Source organism: Sus scrofa, chromosome 4 (genome assembly GCF_000003025.6).
Source record: "Sus scrofa isolate TJ Tabasco breed Duroc chromosome 4, Sscrofa11.1, whole genome shotgun sequence".
NCBI classification, from domain to species: domain Eukaryota; kingdom Metazoa; phylum Chordata; class Mammalia; order Artiodactyla; family Suidae; genus Sus; species Sus scrofa.
Window position 1 is genome coordinate 75,190,994 of NC_010446.5, and position 21,274 is coordinate 75,212,267.

Genomic DNA, 21,274 nt, shown 5'->3' on the forward strand with positions numbered 1-21,274 from the left:
GAGATCTGATTGAAATTTTCACAAGGGACTCAGCATCCTCCCGTGCGTGGCAAGTAGTTCCTCCACATCTAGAACTGATTTGAAAACCCAAATTCCGTCGACAAGACCAACGGACGCGGTGCAAACCCGCACCTACAGAGAACCCGGCTAGCCGGCCTGCCGCCAGGCCCTTGGGTCGCCCCGCCCCGAGGGAGGAGCCTTATAGCCCTCGCCCCGCCCCTTGCGTAACCCGGATACACACCCACGCTCCCCTTTCACCTTACGGCCGTTGGCTAACGTGGAAGCCAGACCCGCCGGCCGGCTAAGGGGCAGGGAGCGCGCTGCCTGGGCTAGTCGGGCGCGCGGAACGGCGGCTTTGAGGGCTTCTCCGCACAGCTCGGCCTTTCCCGGGAGCGGGCGATGGGGCGCGCGAGCGCCGAGGAGCAGGCGCCGGTGTAGTCCTCGCGGCGCCCGGCCCGGGATCGCGGCGGCGGAGGCGGCGCGGGGCGCGGGGAGGCCTGTGAGGGCCACCGCCCCGAGTGCCGGGCCTCCCGCGCCATGGCCCCCATGGGCATCCGCCTCTCCCCGCTGGGGGTGGCCGTGTTCTGCCTGCTGGGTCTCGGCGTGCTCTACCACCTCTACTCGGGCTTCCTGGCCGGCCGCTTCAGCCTATTCGGCATGGGCGGCGAGCCTGGCGGCGGAGCGGCGGGGCCCGGGGCCGCGGCTGACGGGGGCACGGTGGACCTGCGGGAGATGCTGGCCGTGTCCGTGCTGGCGGCCGTGCGCGGCGGAGACGAAGTGCGTCGGGTCCGCGAGAGCAACGTCCTCCACGAGAAGTCCAAGGGGAAGACGCGCGAGGGGGCCGACGACAAGATGACCAGCGGGGATGTGCTGTCCAACCGCAAGATGTTCTACCTACTCAAGACAGCTTTCCCCAACGTGCAGGTGGGTGTCGCGAGCGCGGGGCTGGGTGGGAGCGCGGGAGCCTGGGCTCGGGTCCGGGCGGGCAGACGCCTCCAACTGCCCAAGGCGGTAGGGCGCTGGCTCCCCCCTTCGCAGGTCGGGAGACGGAGACGCTCAAGTTGAGGTGCTCAAGGTCACACACAGCGTACGTGAAAGAGCTGGGTGAGGTCGCGGGTGGTCTGACTCAGGGCGCGTGCCCGTCTGGTCCCCCCGGGTGTACGCGCCCACTTGGTACCTGGGATCCGGAGTGCTGGGTTCTGGGCGGGCCCTGATGTCAGAAGGCTGAGAAAGTTAACTTCACTCCCTGCCGCAGACTCCTCTGTCAAAGGGAAGAATTGGACTGGAACCCCCAAGGCCCTCCAGCTTTGTTTCATTTAATTGTTGGAAGCGTCGTGACTGTAAAATACAGGTTTTCTGGCAGACCTGCCAGGAGTCGAAGGCGGGAACTGTAGACGTCTTGCTGCAAGTACAAGTACTTTTGGAATTTCATGAGCTAGATAAACATTGAAACATGAACCCTGGCTTCTTTGGAAGATATCTGACCTTTAACTGTTGTTTTTGTAAGAGAGTATTGTCATTGTGGAATTACATATCTTGTGTAACCCTCTCTCTCCAGTCTGTTCTGTTACTGCTTTGGTTTTCTTTCTTTGTCTTTTTTTTTTTTTACTGCCCCCCTTTTTTTTTTTCCTTTAAACATTTTTTTTTCAGTGGGAAGGAACTTTGGCTTTGATGTCATGAGCTTCTGGATACCAGATGTAATTGACACGATAATTCTCAAACAAAACATGCAAAATTTCAGGTTTTTCCTTTGCCTACCAAGCTTTAGCCATACAAACAATACTTGCATTTACATCTAGATGTGATAAGATGTGCTTGTAAAAGTTTTCTCACCTCTTGAAAGCACATAGTCTTTTTTAGAGTTTGTGGAAAAAAACAAATTTCAGAAAAGTTGCCATATAGGTGTAACAGAAGTAATAGTGACCATTTATTGAGTGTGTTTTAGGTGCCCAGATCCTGGCTACGCAGGACTTTACTTGATCCTCACAGTAACTTTAAGAAGTAAATTTTATTTATACCCTCTTACAAATGGGAGACCTGAAGCTCATAATACTCCACAGTGTACGTGGACTACTTTTAGGAGTCTACTTAAAACTTATACTGAATTTCCTGGGGAAAGTGTAAAATCGTAGATGTTTGGAAGCAATAATAGTGAAATATAGCAGCCAAGTTGAATTTTTTTAAAAGGCAATGACAAAAAAAATTCTGAAATAGTGAAAATGCATATCTATGTGTACATACATGTGTGTTCCCATGTGAACTCCACTCCACCCCACCTCTGCCAAAGCTTTGCCTTGGGTAGCTTCCACGGGATTCTGCATTTGTCTCTCCCTGATTAACAAATGCTAAGGGAATAGCTGCCAAAGGTGATGAGCTGCGTTTGGTTAAACATAGAAGCTAAGCTTTCAAATCCCAGATGTTGGAGTCTGCCTTTATGTAAAATAATTTGTTTTCTTATGACTGAAGGTTGGCATGTAGGTCTTTAGTGTTCATCTTGGCTGATGATGGGTAGAGTAGAGGAGGTTATGCTCATAGACAATGTGCCAAAGCAGGATGGTATCATGATGAGCCATCTCCTTTTGTCGGGACGCTGTTAGACTGGAGTCCAGATGCAGCCACCTAAGTAGACACTCAGCCCTAGAGTCTTTCCTTTCTTCCTTCTTCTCCAGCACCCAGATGTGCCGTCTTAAATGTCTGGTTGTTTTCGAAGCTGAAATTTTTTGCTAACGGTCTTAAGTCGAATCTCACTGAGTTTATGTCCTTACGGAAAAACAGCACTGAGAAGCCACAGCTACTCTTTTCTTTTATCCTGGTGCTCTGTGCGAATGGAGAGAGGCCTCTTTCTCCTTTGACTTTCCTGTCTAGTCAGAGGCTTGAGCTCACCTATCTAAGGTTCACTCCTTAGTTAAGAGGATATTCCCCATGTCACTCATTCTCAATTGGGGACAGTTTTGTCCTCCAGGAACATTTGGCAATGTCTAGAGATTTTCGGTTGTCACAACTGGAGTGGAATGCTATTGGCGTCTAGTAGGTAAACATCCCATAATGCACAGGACAGCCATCAATAATAAAGAATTATCTGGCCTGATTTTTCACTTGATGACCAGGTTGAGAAACCTTACTCTAAAGAAGTACACATTGTCGGAGTTCCTACCATGGCTCAGTGGAAACGAATCTGACCAGTAACCATGAGGATACAGGTTTGATCCCTGGCCTTGCTCAGTGGGTTAAGGCTCTGGTGTTGCCATGATCTGTGGTGTAGGTCGCAGATGTGGCTTGGATCCTGAGTTTCTGTGGCTGTGGCATAAGCCAGTGGGCTACAGCTCCAATTCTACCCCTAGCCTGGGATCCTCCATATGTCACAGGTGTGACTCTTAAAAAAAAAAAAAAAAAAAGGAGTGTGTGTTTTCTTAAAGAAAACTCAGGTTTGGCCTATAGTCTCTGGATTCCCTTCCACCATCGGCCTTTCTTGTGTTTGGGATCTTGGGAAAACCTTCAGGGTAGCCCTTTCTTCCTGAACATTTTGGCCATGCTTCATTTCATTCTGTGAAGATCGTAGTAGCTGTGGCCATTTAACTGTTTCTTGTTGTATCCTTGTGGATAATGATGAAGATGAAGGCTGGAGGTAGTTTCTGCAGCCACAGTACAGCCAGATTTAGACTTAATGAATGGGGAGCTCTCTTTTTGAGGGGCTCCTGTCCTCAACTCATTAAAAGGTGTTGACATTAGTTTATTTGAAGATAAGGCATGATATTCCAGGCCAATAGGAGTTTTGCATCTTTGCCTTCTTTGACCTATGGGATGAGAGCTAAGCTCTTCTCTCTCAGCAGGAGTCCTCACTGGAAAAGCTGGAGAGGTGCTAACGTAGTAGACAGAACATTTGCCTTAACGTGTCCAATCACCAGGCTGGGTGATCCTGGCCGGTCATTTAACTTCTTTGAGCTACAGTTTCCTCTTCTGTAAAATCGAATAACTAGTAATTGGATAATTAGTGCAGGCATAGGCATTGCGCACACAGAAAAAAGCAAATTCAAAGGAGCAGGCCTAATCAAAGTAATACCAGTGTAGTTAATTCAAGTAGGCTGAAGAGTCTGAAACAGATGCATGACAGTGTGTGAGTGAGCACTTGGCTTTCCTAGTCAGGCAAGACACTGCCCTAGAGGCCCACTTCTTTGTCACCTCACCTAGATGACTGAGGTGACCTGCAAGGCTAAGAGATGCAGGAGCACCTATGTCAGGGCTCGGAGCTCATCAAAGGCTGCTCCTAAGCTCTTCACATTTGCCATCAGAAAGCCTGCCCATAAACTGCTGGGGACTCCTCACCTGCAGCCCCTTCACCAACTGGCCCATGGGCACACCTCACCCATATCACCCACCTGCCTTTGCCTGATTTTGGCATGTGCTCCCCCCACAGACCATGAGAGTGAGCCTTTGCAGATGGCTAGTGAACAAGTGCAGAAAGTCAGCATGACTCTGGGATTGGGAAGAAGCTCACAAAGTTGACTATTTCGGGGCACTAGCCTAGAGGAAACAAATAAGAGGCTCCCGGGACCTGGCTGGGTTTAGGGGATGGACATAAAGCAAACTGTAACAAGGGACGAGGAAGGTCAATATGTAATGATAAAAGGGTCATTTCACTAGGAGAACATAACAGTTGTAAATACCCATGCACCCAACATCAGAGCATCTGAATATATTAAGCAAATATTTCAGATCTGAAGGTAGAAACAGAGCAATGCAGTAATATAATAGTAGGGACTTCACTACCCCCACTTTCATTGATATTTTATCCACACAGATCATCAATAAAGCAATAATAGACTTGCCTAATTGACTGAATGGACCTGTCCCACACATACAGAACATTTCATCTGTCAGCAGCAGAACACACGGTTTTTTTTCAAACTCACATAAAGTATTTTCCAGGATAGATCACTCTTTAGGCCAGAATACAATTCTTAACAAATTGAAGAAGATTGGGATCATATCAGGCATCTTTTCTAACCACAGTGATGTAAAACCAGAAGTCAATAACAAGAGGAAAGCTGGAAAATATACAAATGTGTGAAAACTAATCAATACTCAGGAAAAAAAAAGGGGGGGAAATGCAAAAAGTATCTTGAAGTAATAAAAAAATAGAAGTAAAACATATCAAAGTTTATGGGATGCAGCAAAAGCAGTTCTAAGTGGGAAATTTATAGCAAAAAAAATAAAAAATAAAAAAGCCTACGTTAAGAAAAAAGCCCTAAATTATCAGGATGAAGAAATAACTAAAAAAAAAAGACTAGAAAAAGTAGAAAATATGAACTAAGAGCTATTTCTTTTATAAAAGTTAAAATTGACATTTAGTTAGATTAAGATAAGCGAATACTCAGATATATAAATTCAGAGTGAAAGCATGAACATTACACCTGATACTGCAAAACGCAAAGGAGCATAACAGACTACTATGAACAGGTAGGTATATGCCAGCTAATTGGATAACCTAGAACAAATGTGTATAAATACCTTAAAAAAAAAAAAAAAGAAACTGCCAAGACCAATTAGGAAGAAATAGAATATCTGAACAGACTGCAGTTAGTAAGAAGGTTGAATCATTAATCAAAAAAATCTCCCACCAAAGACAATCCCAGGACCAGATGACTTCTCCAGTGAATTCCACCAAATATTTAATGAAGAATTAATTTCAGTTCTTCCTAAACTCACTTTATGAAGCCAGCTTTACCCTGATACCAAAGTCATACAATGATTCTACAAGAGGCAACATCCCTGATGAACATACATGCAAAAGTTCTCAACAGAACACTAGCAAACTGATTTCAGCAGCACGTTGAAAGGATTAAACAGCATTAAGTAGACTTTACCCTTGGGATGTAACTGTGGTTTAACATACACAAAGCAGTCAGGAGATATACCACAGGATGAAAGATAAAAATCTTAGGATTCATCATGTTTCCATGCTAAAAACTCAACGTAGTAGGTGTGGGAAGACTGTACCTCAGTGTAATAAAAGTCATATATGACAAGCCCACTGCTAATGTACTCAGTGGTAAAAGCTTTTAAGCCTTTCCTCTAAGTTCAGAAACAAGAAAAAGATGCTCACTGTTACCTTACCCATTCAACAGAGTGCTGTAAGTCCTAGCTAGAGCAATTAGGTATCTAAAAGGAATAAAATGCATCCACCTTGGAAAGGCAGAGGTAAAATTGCCTGTTTTCAGATGAGTTGATCTAACAGAAAACCGTAAAGATGCCAAATACTCTTGAACTAATAAAGTCAGTGAAGTTTCAGAATACAAAAGTTAATATCCAGAAATCAGCTACATTTCTACATGCTAAAAACAGCGAACTATCTGAAAGAGGAATTAAGAAATCAGTTTCATTTATAGTAGCATCAAAAACAATAAAAAATATGAATAAATTTAGCCAAAGGAGGAAAGACCTGTATGCTGAAAATTGGAAGACATTGGTGGAAGAAATTGAAGAAGATACAAATAAATGGAAAGATATCATTTGTCCTGGATTGAAATAATTAATGTTGCTGAAATGTCCATACTACTCAAAGCAATCTTCAGATTCAGTGCAGTCCTTATCAAAATTGCAATGGCATTTTGCAAAGAAACAGAAAAAACAATCCTAAAATTCATAGGGAACCACGAAAACCTTAGTAGCCTACCAAGTACAAAACTTCCTGATTTCATTTTAGTACAAAGCTGTAGTAATTATAACAATGTGGTAATGGCATAAAAACATCCACATAGACCAATGGAATTTAATACAGAGTCCAGGGATAATCCAACACATATGCATTCAGCCTATCTTTGACAGGTGGTAAGAACATACCATGGTGAAAAGATAGTCTGTTCAATAAATGATTCTGGGAAGACAGGTTATCCATATGCAAAAAAAAAAAAAAAAATGAAATTGAACCCCTGTCTTAATACCAATCAACACAATTTAACTCAGAATGCATTAAAGATTTAAATGTAACACCCGAAGCCATAAACTTCTTTAACATGGTCTTAATAATTTTTGGAAAAGGCACCAAAAAGCATGGAAAACAAAAGCAAAAACAAACAAGTGGGACAACATTAAACTCAAAAGCCTTTTTCCACAGCAAAGAAGACGTCAACTAAATGAGAAAGCAACCTATGAAATGGCAGAAAATATTTACAAACCATATTTCTGACAAGGGGTTTTATCTAAAATATATAAGGAAGTCATTCAACTCAGTAGCAAAAGAATAAATAATTCAGTTTAAAAAATAGATTAAGGACCCAAATAGACATTTTTCCAAGGAAGACATCTAATTAGCCATCTGATGTATGCAGAGGTGCTCAAAGTCACTAATCATTAGGGAATACAGATCAAAACCACAATGAGTTATCAACTCATACCTGTTAGGATTGTTTTTATCCAATAGATAAATGTTGGCAAGGATGTGAGAACTCTTTTATACCATTGATGGGAATGTAAATTGGTATAGCCATTATGGAAAACAGAATGGAAGTTCTTAAAGAAATTTTTAATAGAACTGCTATATGATCCAGCAGTCCCACGTCTGGATATATATCTGAATGAAATGACATCAGTGTCTGAAGGAGATATCTTTATTCCCAAGTTCATTGTAATGATATTCATGATAGTCAAGATATGGAAACAACAGATAGGGAAGTGTCCATTTGTGCATGAATGAATAAAGAAAATGTGTTGCCCTCCCTCTTCCATACACCCCCCCACACACACAAAATGGAATACTCTTCAGCCTTGAAAATGAAGTCCTACCATTTGGGACAACTTAGATTAACCTGGAGGGCATTATGCTAAGAAGTAAGCCAAACAGAGGAAGAAAAATATTGTATGGTATCACTTAAGTGTGTAATCTTAAAAAAAAAAAAAAAAAAAAAAAAAAAAGCCAAACTCGTAGATTGAGTATAATGGTGGTTGCCAGTGTCAAGGGGATGGGAGAAAAAGGGAGATGTTGGTCACAGTGTACAAACTTTCAGAGTACGTTCTGAGGATCTAATGTACACCAAGGTGACTGGTTTATAATACTGTATTATGTACATGAAATTTACTTTAGTATTCTCCCACAAAAGTAAATATATGAGGTGGTAGATAGGTGTAACTTATTTGTGGTCCTGACGTCACAGTGTTTGTGTGCATCAACTCATCATGTTGTACACTCTAAATACATTCAGCTTTGTCAGTTATCCCTTAGTGTAGCTGGGCAAAAAGCCAAAATATGTTAGGGAGAGTCACCCCACCATGATAGATGTCTATATAGATATACAGAAATAGAGATTTTTTTTTTCCCCTTCCTCCAAAACAGCTTGTTCTCTTTGCAAGAAGGGCTAAAACAACCAAACAAATAAACACTTTAATGATTTTTATTGAAGTTGCTTTAAATCTGTAGTTTACAGATGGGAGAATTGACATCCTTATTATTTTTAAGGTATATCACTTTTTATGTCCATTGTCACTTTTTCTTTTATAGTTACTTGTGTTTGATTCAGTGCTCATAATATTGTCAGTGCATTTTCACACTTAGATCTGCGATTTTTCCTAAATATCATTAAGCTTTAAATAGCTTTTTTCTTTAATATTTAGTTTCTTTTTTTTATTTCTCTATATTTGGATTCTCTGTCTTGTTTACACAGTAAGCTAAGCTGAAATATTAGATTGGAAAGCACTGGAAGGCGACATAGCTGAAATTTCTTTTGTAATATATTTTCACTTTGCAGTGAAATTCCTTGAAACAAAAATACTAATTTATCTACTTTCAATTTATGTGATTTTGTCAGAATTGTATTTCTTTTTTGTGTTCTTTCCAGGCAGTGATTTTTTTTACTTTAAAGATTTTTTTAACTGTCAACAATTTTTGATACAGATCAATACTGAGGAACACGTGGATGCAACTGATCAGGAGGTTATCTTATGGGATCGTAAGATCCCCGAGGACATCCTAAAGGAAATAGCCACTCCTCAGGAAGTACCAGCAGAAAGTGTTACTGTCTGGATTGACCCACTTGATGCTACACAGGAATATACGGGTAATTTTAAAATTAAAATGGATCTCAAACTTGAGATTGCCATTATGTAGCAAAGAACCAGAACAAGGACAGTGGTATATACCTGGTGGTATTCTGAACAACTTTTCCAATTAGATTTTAAGACAGAGAGCTGCATTAAAGCAGTGTGGTATGAAAATTCTGGAGTGGATCGGCTCTTCTCAACCTTTTTGCTCCCAGACCACTGTGTTATGGCATCCTCCTTGTGGTAGTGGCTCAGTCCATCAGTGAGTCTTCAGTGAAGGGAGGTTTTTAGCAGTCACGACAACAAAATGGTTCCTATTGGACAACTATTGATTGAAGTGTTTATTTTTATATCAATTTATATTTAGAGGTGCACATTATTGAGGTATTTATTTACATAGCCAGAATGCAATATTCACTTGTGATTTTGAAATTTAGATTTTATTGCATATGCAACTATTCTTGAAATTCAAAATTGTAAATCCTAGGCACCCAGGGAGCGAGTAAGTAGAAAAACAGAGAATGACTTCTTCCACCTCCTTTTTCTGTTCTTTTCACCTCGCCCCAGCTCCTGTTTCATTTCTGTGGATGCTCTCCCATGCGTTATTTCTTAGAGTAGCAAATTTCTGCTTTGCCTTTGTTCTCATGATGTATATGACAAAGCTGATTGTGTATATATTTGCCCTTTGGCATTCTCTGCACTTTGGAGCTTCTGCTTTTTAACCTCTGTATTCCAGTGCTTAAGCACTGAACTTGACGCAAAATAGACACTCAGTAGGTGACTATGTGGAGAACAGGGAGAAGACACTAGATGTATATATCTAACAATAACTGAAATTATAAAACAATGTCTCACAGGAATAGATAATAGAAATATGAAATATTGAAGGGTTTATGAAGTATTTACTAGACTGAGATTATATAATTTTGATCATATAATAGTGGTAATGTTTAGTGAGTATGTCCCTTGTATAGGGACTATTCTAAGGGCTTGAAACTTGATTTTCAAATCAATCCTAAAATTATTTTAATAATAATTCTTTTCTCTCTCTCATAGAGGATCTTCGAAAGTATGTTACTACTATGGTATGTGTGGCTGTAAACGGTAAACCTGTGCTAGGAGTGATACATAAACCGTTTTCTGAGTATACAGGTAAGAAATAATGCTGGTGCTTCTAAGAGTTAATGTTATGACATCATTTTTCTGTGGTACTGACTTTCCTTGGGAATCTCACCTGAGCTCAGTAATTACCAAGATCAGTCGCTTAACCTACCTCATTCCTTCACTGGGTATGGTGAGGGTTTTTATTGTTGATATGAATAATATATGGCAAAGCAGAGGTTTCTACACTTGCTTTAGAGGATAGAAAGTGTGTTCAGTGAAGATGAGCGGTTTTTAGTGTGTTAGGGACCCAGTTGGGCCTGGACTCCTCAGCAGCTGAGGTCTTCTCTGTTTCTGTCCTCCTGCTTCTGGGGATAAGGTCCAGGGCTCTCACACACTGGTGCGCATTCTGAGATCACCATGAAGTGGCCTTAGCCACACCTGCTGTCATATCGGGACACAAGCAAATGAGCTTGATGGTGTGATGAAGGGCAGGGCCGTCTCAGCATCACAGTCGGGCAGTATCACTATGAAAGTCCTCATAATCAGGCTCGTCCCTGTGGGCCTGGATGCCTTTCAGAACTTCTTTAGACCCTTGCTGTCCCCCCTTCTTGATGCAGTCATGTTTACTAGGTTCCTGCAGGTGGCGGGTCAAATCCATGACAGTTGTGTTGGGAGTGGGAATATGGAAGACCAAGCCAAAGAGCTTGCTGTTCAGCTCAGGAATGGCCTACTCAAAGCCTACCAGTGCTGGTGGTAGTGGGACGACATTTTGGTGTCACACAGCCATTATGCTGCCCTTTGTCAGAGGCTCATGATGGTCTTCCAGTTACTGTGGTGTTCTCACTGTGGGTTATAGTCCACAGCGACACCATGCATGTTCATTGTGGAGAACTGAGAGAAGCAGTTAGTGTTATGAGCAGTACTGCTGATAGTCTGAAAGGACTCATGCTTTTTACTGGTGACTCCCATCAAAGACATGGGGCTTTTGACTCTGTTCTTCTCCAAGGTGAACTGGGACAAAGAAAGCACAGAAAAATTGATATCAGAGAAGCAGACAGATTCACATTCTTCAGGCCCTGGTTTCCACATCTGTTCATGTTAGAAAGGAAAATGGGGATAATAAATGCCCATCTTTAAAAACTTTTATTCCTTAAGAATATATTTTCCCCCATGGGCTTATCCCTGAAGATAAAGCACCCCAAAGTCTCTAACTTAGGACCGAGTTGTGTTCCAAAAACATTTTTGTATGTTAGTAACAAAATGCCCGGGACCTCAGTGATGCAGCAGCCTTGCCTACTGTGTGGAACCTCAGGTGCCTGCTGGTCAGCAGACATTCCGAAAGCTCGATACACTCTTAACTAGGTTGTGGGTGGGCCTTCCATTCCTGCATCGAAGGTTTATTTGACTTATGCCCTCTTTGGGGGCTGTTGTTCTCAGATCCACACTGTATATTGATGTGGGTAGAATACAAACTGTCAAGTCTTGTGTGTTTACCAGAATGTAGCTACACGTGCCTGTAATGGGAGCTAGATTTTATTGTTGTTAGTAGCAGTTGGAACAAAGCTGATCAAAATTCTTAGCAGACTTAATTAGAATGAGTTCACTGAGTGAAATTCTTAGAAGCAGGGGATATTCGAGTAGTACATTTTGTAATGAAGCAGTGTATAAAGGTGTAAGTCAGTGTAGCATAGCCGCTCAGTGGAAATTCATAGCCATTAAAAATACGTTATAAAGTCTGAAGTCTGTGTAGCAAAGTACCAACCACTCTATTTTCTATAGGACTTTTTTTTTTAGCATCTCTTACAGGTACAGTAAAGGTATTGTTAGCTGTTATTTTAGCTTATCACTACACCTTATTATCATCCTTATTCACTTAATATTTATTTAAGAACCTACTGTATTTTTTAAGGTGCTTGAAATAATTTTGTCCATATAAAGGTTATGACTGAATTACTGAGTTTATGTGACATGAAATACACTTTTAAAATACTAAATTAGTGGAGTTCCTGTCATGGCTCAGCAGTTAATGAACCCGACTATCTTCCATGAGGACACAGGTTCAATCCCTGGCCCCTCTCAGTGGGTTAAGGATCCAGCGTTGCCGTGAGCTGTGGTGTAGATCACAGACACAGCTCGGATCTGGTGTGGCTGTGGCTGTGGTGTAGACCAGTGGCTACAGCTCTGATTTGACCCCTAACCTGGGAACCTCCATATGCTGTGGGTGTGGCCCTAAAAAAAAAGAGATAAAAATAAATAATAACATTAAATTAGTAATTCTTATCTAAAATCATTGATACTATACTGATATGCTGTCTTTATTCTTTTACACAATACTGACCTCTAGAGATATAGTATTGTAAATTCATGTCTCAAACCGTGTTTTTTGATCCTCTCCAGAAAGAATTTAGAGGAATATTTGTTTTTCACTTGTTATTTTACTTCTATATTGAGTAATTTCAAAAATCCAGAATTATAATGAATTTTTATATGCTGTAAATTTAACAGTTGCTATCCTTCTTATGTATTTGCTTTTATTTATTTATTTGCCTAGGTATTTTAATAAAGAAAATTAAAAGGATCATGACATTTAACCCCTATATACTTAAGTATGCGTCGCTAAAAATAACGTTCTAATCAAAAACATTATTAATGTAATAGTCAAATTAACAATTATTCATAATTGATCCAATAGTCACATATCTCCCAGTTGTTCCTAAAGTGAATTTTATAATGGGTTACTTCAGACCAAGGTCCAGTCACGTGACAAACATTTCTTTTGGTTGTTAGGTTGCTATGTTAAATTCTTTCAATCTGGAGTTCCCGTCGTGGTGCAGCAGAAACGAATCCAACTAGGAACCATGAGGTTGTGGGTTTGATCCCTGCCCTCAGTCAGTGGGTTAAGGATCTGGCGTTGCCATGAGCTGTGGTGTAGGTCGCAGACGCGACTCGGATCCCGCGTTGCTGTGGCTTTGGCATAGGCTGGCAGCTGCAGCTCTGATTCAACCCCTAGCCTGGGATCCTCCATATGCCAAGGGTGTGGCCCTAAAATGACAAAAAAGACAAAAAAAAAAAAAAATTCTTTCAATCTGGCAACAGCCTCCAGTCCCCTTTTTACCTGTGACATTAACTTGAAGTAATCAGGACACTTGTCGTAGAAGGTCCTATTAATAAGATGGTTCAGGTGATTATGAGCAAACTTCTTGGTTATAAAATTATTTTGATTTTCTTTCTATCAGCAGACAATTTGGGGGGTATTTTGGCATCTTTGGAGATCAGGATTCCACTAAACCTCTTATATACTAGTTTTAGGATCTATTTAAGATGTGAAATGGTATTTTCTAATTCTCTTGCTTTTTTTTCTATTCATGTTAGCTGAAGTTCTATAGAGAAATTTCTACATCAACTTGGGGTTATTTATTTATCCTGAATGTAGTTCCTACCCAAAGACAGGTTACTCTTCCTTTATCAGTTTTCAAGTAAAAAGGGTAAAAATTACTTCCAGTGCAAATAAATGTTATTTTGGGAGGGAAGAGTAGGATTTTCTCTCTTTTTTTTTTTTTTTTTTTTTGATGTCCTTATGACTTCATTTATATGTATTTTATATTTATTTTTATATATACAGTGTGATTCAAACTGCAGTTATTATTTTTTAAGTTCAATTTGTTTTTCTTATTGCATTTTCACTAACATTTTTTAAATACCACTGTATAGTCATTTTCTTGAGGTATTGTCTGTTCTCTCCTATGAGCAACAGTTAAATTAGCTTATTTTGTCCTCCTTGACCAACTGTCTCATTTTAGTCAGTCATATTTTCTTTGATGTTTATCTTTCTACTGTACTCTTCAGCTCTTCAGATTTATTTACTTGTTTTGCCTTTTTTTTTTTTTTTTTTTTTTTTTGGTCTTCTTAGGGCCGCACCTGCCGCATATGGAGGTTCCCAGGCTAAGGGTTGAATCGGAGCTACAGCTGCCGGCCTACACCACAGCCACAGCCACGCCAGATCCGAGCCGCATCTGCGACCTACAGCACAGTTCATGGCAAAGCCCTGAGCGAGGCCAGGGATCAAACCCGAAACCTCAGGGTTCTTAGTGGGTTCGTTTACACTGCTCCACCACGGGACCTCTTCAGCTCTTCAGATTTAAATGATGTCTTCCAGCTCTCACTTCTCAATGAGATGACACTTCTACACATTTATTCCTATTGTCGGCTTTCTCTTAAATCCACAGTTACACTTATCCAGTGCTTATTACCAGCAGTGCTTTTGCTGAGAGCCCTTCTGTCATTCTTGCGTTAGATAAAGCTTGTCCTCTAGTAGATTACTGTAGCAGAGCTGGCTCGTGGATGTGCTGTTACCTGATTTCTTATGTGGTAAAAGCTTTTTCTCTAGTGTTTCTACTTGGAACTACTTGCCTAGTTATAAAATCTCTTTATTTTAAAACTATATTTGTTTCCTAGGTGAGTTAGAATAAATGACCACAGACTGGGTGGCTTAAAACAATTGAAACATACTCTCTTGCACTCCTGGAGGCCAGAAGTCTGATGCCAAATTATTGGCAGTATCACACTCCTGAAAGCTCAAGGGAGGAATCCTGCCTTGTCTCTTCTGGCCTCTGTGGCCTCAGGCCTTCCTTGGTGCTCCTTGGTCTGCAGACGCTTCCTCTCATCCCTGCCTCCACCTTTACTTTCTCCTGGTCTCTGCATTTTCTGCCCCCACCCCCTCACCATAAGGATGCCAGTCATGGAATTTAGGGTTTACCCCAATCCATCGTGATGTCAGCTTTACATATGCAAAGACCCTAATTCCAAATACGGTGAGGACGCAGGCCTGAATTTTGGTAAGACATCATTCAACCCACTCTATACCCGTTTTTCTTGGTTACATGTTGAACTGGTGTGATCTTTGTTGATATATACTGAATTTTGACAAAAAGGCTGATAACATGATTTTCTTTTCTTTGTAAGTAACCTGGTCTTTTTTTCCTGGAGTGCCAAAGAACGTTACCTTTAGAGTCTCATAATAGAACTGTGATGTATGTCAGAGTGGGCGTTCTGGGCAGATGTCTACATGTTATGTCTCAGTGTGGACATTTAGGTTCTCTTTATCTCAAGGACATTTTCTTGAGACCTAATGTAAAGATTAGTTCTGTTTCATCCTTGTGTTTTTCTGTTTCATGGACTCCTGATGTGTGTATGTTGACTCTTCTTTCACTGGCTTCCATACGGATCATTTTTACTCTGGTCCCTTTTATCTCTTTACCTGTTTCACTTATTTTTTGCCTTTCTTATTGCTTCCTATGCCTTTAGACAACTCTGTTTTCTCTTGTGTCACCTGTGATTTAGTGCTAATTTCCAAGTAGCCTGAACTGTTTTAATCTTCATTCCCTGCGTTTTCTTCCTTTTCAGTGGACTTTGCAGTTCTGCATATTGTGTTCCTATTTGAACTAGCTGCTGTGGGCCTGGGGGGAGGGTGGTGACAGGTAAGGGGTTTGGGTAATTCTCAGTTCAGGTTCAGGAGCTTTCTTTGCTGTTAGAGTGAGGAAAGCATTATCTTTATCATTAGGCATCTTTTTGTATTTGTTTTTACATTTTTCTTTCTTGTTTGATCCTTTCTTGTCTCTGTAGGGCCCTTATTTTCAATCCCTTTCTTTTTCTAACTTCCATTTTCTGTCTTTTAAATTGTCTCTCTTAGAGAGGGGTCCTAAAAGATGTCGTACTTTGTCCACTATGCTCTTGGAGACTTCACTTTTGGTTCCATGTTGCTGTCCTAATTCTGCCACCACCGAGAGTCCCCCAACCTCTGGGAACGTCCGTGTGGCTCCTGGGTATTCCCCACACTGGGGGTGGCTGCAGCACCTGCTCTGTTGATCTTCCATAGCTACTCCCCTTCCTTCTGATGAATCTGTACTTGTAGCTGTCCTCTGTCTCCTCATGCTTTAAGTGTCAGTTAACTTGTTCTCCTTGATGCTGTGTATAATTTTTGGAAAGAAGTGTAAGAAGGCTTGAGAGACTGCCATCAACTTGGGGGACTCAGAAACCTAGACTCTGTTAATTTTTAAATGTTTTTCTGCGGCCAGGATAAGTGCTAATGCAGCTGCTTTATTGCTAGCCCTGGTGGACTCTCTTTTGTCCCATGGTGAGAGACTACTAAAACAGTAACTCATTGGGATAATTCTGAGTAAGTTTGTTTTCTTGTATAGTTTGGTAGTCAGTAAAGGAAATTTCCAAGCCAAGAAAAACATTTCAGGCCTCCTCTGAGATCTCCTCACCTTCTTAAACATTTCTGGTCTATTTTGAAATCCAGTGCCTTTTCTTTTTCTACTCTCTGATGTAGCAGATATGTAAACCTAACTCACCTACCTCTTTAACTGTTTTATGTTTATAAAGCTCCTTAGGAGATTAAGCCATTGTACAATCGAAACTGAACATATGAGAAGAAAAGATAGCTTAGAAGAAAAGAGTGTTTTAAGTTTTGTGTAGCCATGGTGATTAGTTGTGCTTATGCATACGTTGCCACAGGTTGGGTTGCCCAGGAATCCGACTTTGGGATGGAGATGAGCAGGGTGGGATGTTTCCTGGAGAATGTGCCCTGGGGGTCAGATCTGTGGAAGGGAGGGGAGGAAGGGGAGAGTAGTCCCAGTGAGGACCAGGAGCTCTGGAGCCGGTGGTGCTTAAGCCAAGTACTGCACAGTCCCCCTTGCTGCCTGAGCAGGACTGCATACCCACCTTAACTTTGTCTTCATTTATGCCTATTGTGAAAAACAGACAAGCCAGCACATTACTGTTGTGTTTAGGAAAAAAACCCAAAGTATGGTAATTCTTTAGAAAAAGGCTTCTTTCAGCCACTCTTGGTGCTTGGAGTTCTAGTTTTAAAAGCGTCAGTGCCATCACTGGCTATCATGTTTGCTTTTGCTTTCCAGCATGGGCGATGGTTGATGGCGGGTCGAACGTGAAAGCCCGCACTTCTTACAATGAGAAGACCCCCAGGATCGTTGTGTCTCGCTCGCATTCGGGGATGGTCAAACAGGTTGCCCTTCAGACTTTCGGGAACCAGACCACAATCATCCCGGCCGGCGGTGCAGGTACGTTCCTGCTCCCCTGCGCTGCCTGCCCCTGCCCCCAACATGGCCAGAGCTGCTTGGGAAGACAGTGAGTGGACCCGGGGCTTTCAGGGTGGGCACAGTCTCCCACTCACTTCTGTCTAGAGTGGGATCCAGGGCCCACACACACCCCCTTGTTAGAGATAATCTCAGAATAGCAACAGCCTCACAGCGGTGGCTGCTCTGCCTCCAGTGCTGCAAAAGCATGTGTGTCGTCAGGGGTGGTTCTGTGTCTGGTCTGATTTTGAGGTACTTGTCCTGTTAGGTAACTGTAGGAACATCGAGAGGGAAGGAAAGATCAAGCATGTCACAACACTCACGTGGCAGCTGGACCCTGGGACTGGGCCTCAGTGATCTTAGCATGACTGACCCCTCAGTCTTGTTAGCCCCCAAGCTCCAGCCTGCGTGACTGTGATGGAGCCAAGTCCGGGCCCACCGCTGGATGTACGCCCGCCCGCTTCCTCTGTCACCTGTGCTGCAGCTCAGAATCAGCTGACTTCTTCCAAAAGGCCAGATAGTAAATATTTTAGGCTTTGTGAGCCGCATAGGATCTCTCATGGTACTATTATTTGATTTTTTTTTACCACCCTTCAAAAATACAAAAAAATATAGCTTGAAGACCGACAAAAACAGGCCAGGGCCTGGAATTAGTGTGTGGGCCGCTTATGCACCCTTGTTTTGAGGGCTGTTTAATAGGACAGACATGTTTAAATTCAAATAAATAGCATATTATAGTCAGAAACATTTGTATTTGAAAACTTTTTCAGCACAGTAATAAAGGGAGAAGTGATGCTTACTAATTTTAAGTCTGAAAGTTTTAGTTGACTGATGGCATAGACATGCCTTTCTTAACATGACTGTTGTTTTCTCACGGGCTCTCAGGTTGGTTAGGAAAAGGTGGTGCTCAGAATTCCCATTAGGATTGGGATCCAACTAGATTTTAGACCCAGTTTCTTTTGGGTTTGTTTTATTACTTTATTTTAAAAATTCTACCTCACTACTGAAAAAGACTCAAGATAGCAGCATTATTTTGTGCTTTCTTCATTCAAAGCCAGCCTTCCTGGATACTCAAGGGAAACCTGTAGGTGTTTAGTTTTAGCATAATATTCCCTAGAAAGCAATTCATACTGAGTGTATCATCCCATGGAAAACAACCACAAGTAGATTTCAATTTTAAACATTATAGGTACATTTTTTGTTTATATTTGAGGATAGATGAATAAGATACTTTGCCATATTTTTTTGCTCATTTGGGTTTTTTGTCTATACTGTTACTTTAAAATAAACTATTTTAAAATAAGTTTAGACTTAGCAGTTGCAAAGATAGTACAAGGAGCTCCCACACACACTGCACTGTTATTTTAACATTGTACTCAGAAGAGTCATCTCCTTTCATTAATCTTTTTTTTTTAATGATTTTTATTTTTCCCATCGTAGCTGGTTTACAGTGTTCTGTCAGTTCCCTACTATACAGCAAAGTGACCCAGTCACACATACATGTATGCATTTTTTCTCACATTGTCATGCTCCATCATAAGTGACTAGATATGGTTCCCAGTGCTACATAGCAAGACCTCTTTGCTTATCCATTGCCTTTCTTCTTTCTTTTTTTTTTTTTTTTTTTGGTCTTTCTTTGTCTTTTCTAGGACTGCACTCATGGCCTATGGAGGTTTCCAGGCTAGGGGTCTAATCTGAGCTATAGCTGCCGGCCTACACCATAGCCACAGCAATGCAGGATCCAAGCTGCATCTCTGACCTACACCATAGCTCACGGCAACGCCAGATCCTTAACCCACTGAGCTCTGCCATGGATTGAACCCACAACCTCGTGGTTCCTAGTTGGATTTGTTAACCACTGAGCCACAGCAGGAACTCCATCCACTGCCTTTCTTTAAATCTTTTAAGCAGTAACCTAAATTCTGTTCTATCTTGTAGGTTACAAAGTTTTAGCACTCTTGGATGTGCCTGATAAGAGTCAGGAAAAAGCTGATCTGTATATCCATGTGACATATATCAAAAAGTGGGATATATGTGCTGGCAATGCCATCTTAAAAGCCCTCGGGGGGCATATGACGACGCTGAGTGGTGAAGAAATCAGCTATACCGGCTCTGACGGCATCGAAGGAGGGCTCCTCGCCAGCGTCAGGGTGGATCACCAGGCTCTGGTCAGGAAGCTCCCCGATCTAGAGAAGACGGGACATAAATAAGCAAAGCCCGTTAAGGTCCCAGCCCTCCAGAGCTGGACAGTCAGCTGAAACACTGGAGGCTTCAAAGCGATGGTGAAGACTATGCATGGTTAAGGCCAGCCTGAACTTTCGGAAGTATTTATGAAGCATCAGAGACTTCTCTTCCCTATTAAGAGGATGCAAGATCAGGGAAGATGGGTTGCTTCGTGTCTCAAGTATTGTCTTTATTTTTGAGACTATTTTCGTACAGTTGTCATACACAAGGAGCATATATAATATATATTTGTGAGTTAAAACCTATAGCTGAGTCTACGTTGTTACGAGTCACCATTTTCACACAATATCATGAATCTTCACTGTTGGTACCTTCGTATAGAATTGGGATGAAGAAAGGATTGATTTTGTGTAGCTGTTTAATATTACTTTACGGTTATATCTCATTGAAAATAAAATAGTTGGGGGTTTTTACCTCTAATTCAGATGGAAAGCACAAGAAGCTACAAATTCATTAATATGCAACAATTGCTCTATTTATCTGTTACTGAATATTTCTCATGGATTAAAGTAGAAAAACTTGTTTTTTTTTTTTTTCCTTTGAAATTTTAATAACAGGTTCACCAGCTAGTAGAAAATATAGCTATATGATGGTTCCGTTGTAATTGTAATTTCTGTGTGTGTGTGTTAGGTTTTGTTCTTATAGAGAAAAGTGTGCTTGTATCTCTGGGTTCAGCATCCCTGTCATCCTGCCGATGGTTTTCACTTGCCCTGTGCACAATGCGTGGTTCCATCCTTTCCCTCTTAACTGGCGTTTAGTTCCTAACTTGTAAGATTTGGATTGAGGTTTCACAGTTGGCATTAGAATTTTGGTACATTTTCTCATGAGGGATAAAATATGCTATAAGGCATTATAAAAATATAAGGCATTCTTTTTTAACTGAAAGTTATTTGACATTAACATGAATCAAGCTAGCCTTCATTATTTTCAAAAGCTTTGTTTTAGTACTTTTTAAAAAATTTACCAGGTTTATATCTGGAGATTCTCTCTTCATCAAGAAGTTAAGATTGCTTTTGCCATGGTTACTTTAACCGTAAATAAATGGATCTAACCTAACCAGACTCTCAAAGTAGTAACTTTTGAGGTACTTTTTTTCCCCCTTCAGATTAAAAGAAATGAAGATGGAAGTTATTTATGATGAGATGTTTTCCTGTTCAGATGTGCCAAATCTGGTGAGAGAAAAGGTTATGACACCCACTATGTTGCTGTGATCTGAACCTTGCTTTGTGAGCTGCCTTTGGAGGGTGTCTGATCTCCCTCAGTGTGGAATCCGGGCCTTCGTGTTAAAAAACACCAGCATTTCATGTGACTTTGTCTGCTCGCATTCCATTACACTCTGACAGGGGAGGAACTTCTTAGGCTTTCATGGTTTCTTCTTTTCTCTCTTCTTTTTTTTTTCTTTTTCTCTTTAAAATGTTTTACCCTAAATCAACTTTCTGTGTATTTTCCTATCTTGGAGGTAAAGACTGACCAAGCCATAGGCACCCTCATCTAGTAGAAAATGCACACTTCCTGAGGCTTGCACGTCACACTGTGCAAAGTCCTTTTATTCCTCACGGGGGACCAGAGCAAGTGCGATGCACACGTGCCCATCCAGTCTGCAGCATGCGGTCATGGGCAGGGGCTTTGTTCATGAATATTCATTGTAAGTTTGGGTAGTTGGAATACTTGATATTTAAGCAGGACTTTGGAATTCTGAACAGAATATTAGAGACTTCATCTTTTTACTTTGTTCACAATATGATAAGGAAATCCTTTCTCGGGAGAGATGGCAAAAGCATTGCTGTTTGCACAGAGTC

The 21,274-nt window shown here is 41.3% G+C and overlaps 1 protein-coding gene across 1 annotated transcript; it reads left to right on the plus strand.

Annotated features, from left to right (window-relative positions):
- Positions 263-19,995, plus strand: IMPAD1 (inositol monophosphatase domain containing 1). The gene is made up of 5 exons (NM_001243632.1): positions 263-924; positions 8,888-9,050; positions 10,090-10,185; positions 17,055-17,216; positions 19,170-19,995. The coding sequence occupies exons 1-5, from the start codon at positions 538-540 to the stop codon at positions 19,439-19,441; spliced, it is 1,080 nt and encodes a 359-aa protein (NP_001230561.1). The 5' UTR covers positions 263-537; the 3' UTR covers positions 19,442-19,995.

Coding starts and splice junctions, on each gene's coding strand:
- IMPAD1 (NM_001243632.1), top strand. CDS start 538: ATGGCCCCCATGGGCATCCGCCTCTCCCCGCTGGGGGTGGCCGTGTTC. Junction 925..8,887: donor CAGCTTTCCCCAACGTGCAG/GTGGGTGTCGCG, acceptor TTTTTGATACAG/ATCAATACTGAGGAACACGT. Junction 17,217..19,169: donor CATCCCGGCCGGCGGTGCAG/GTACGTTCCTGC, acceptor TCTATCTTGTAG/GTTACAAAGTTTTAGCACTC.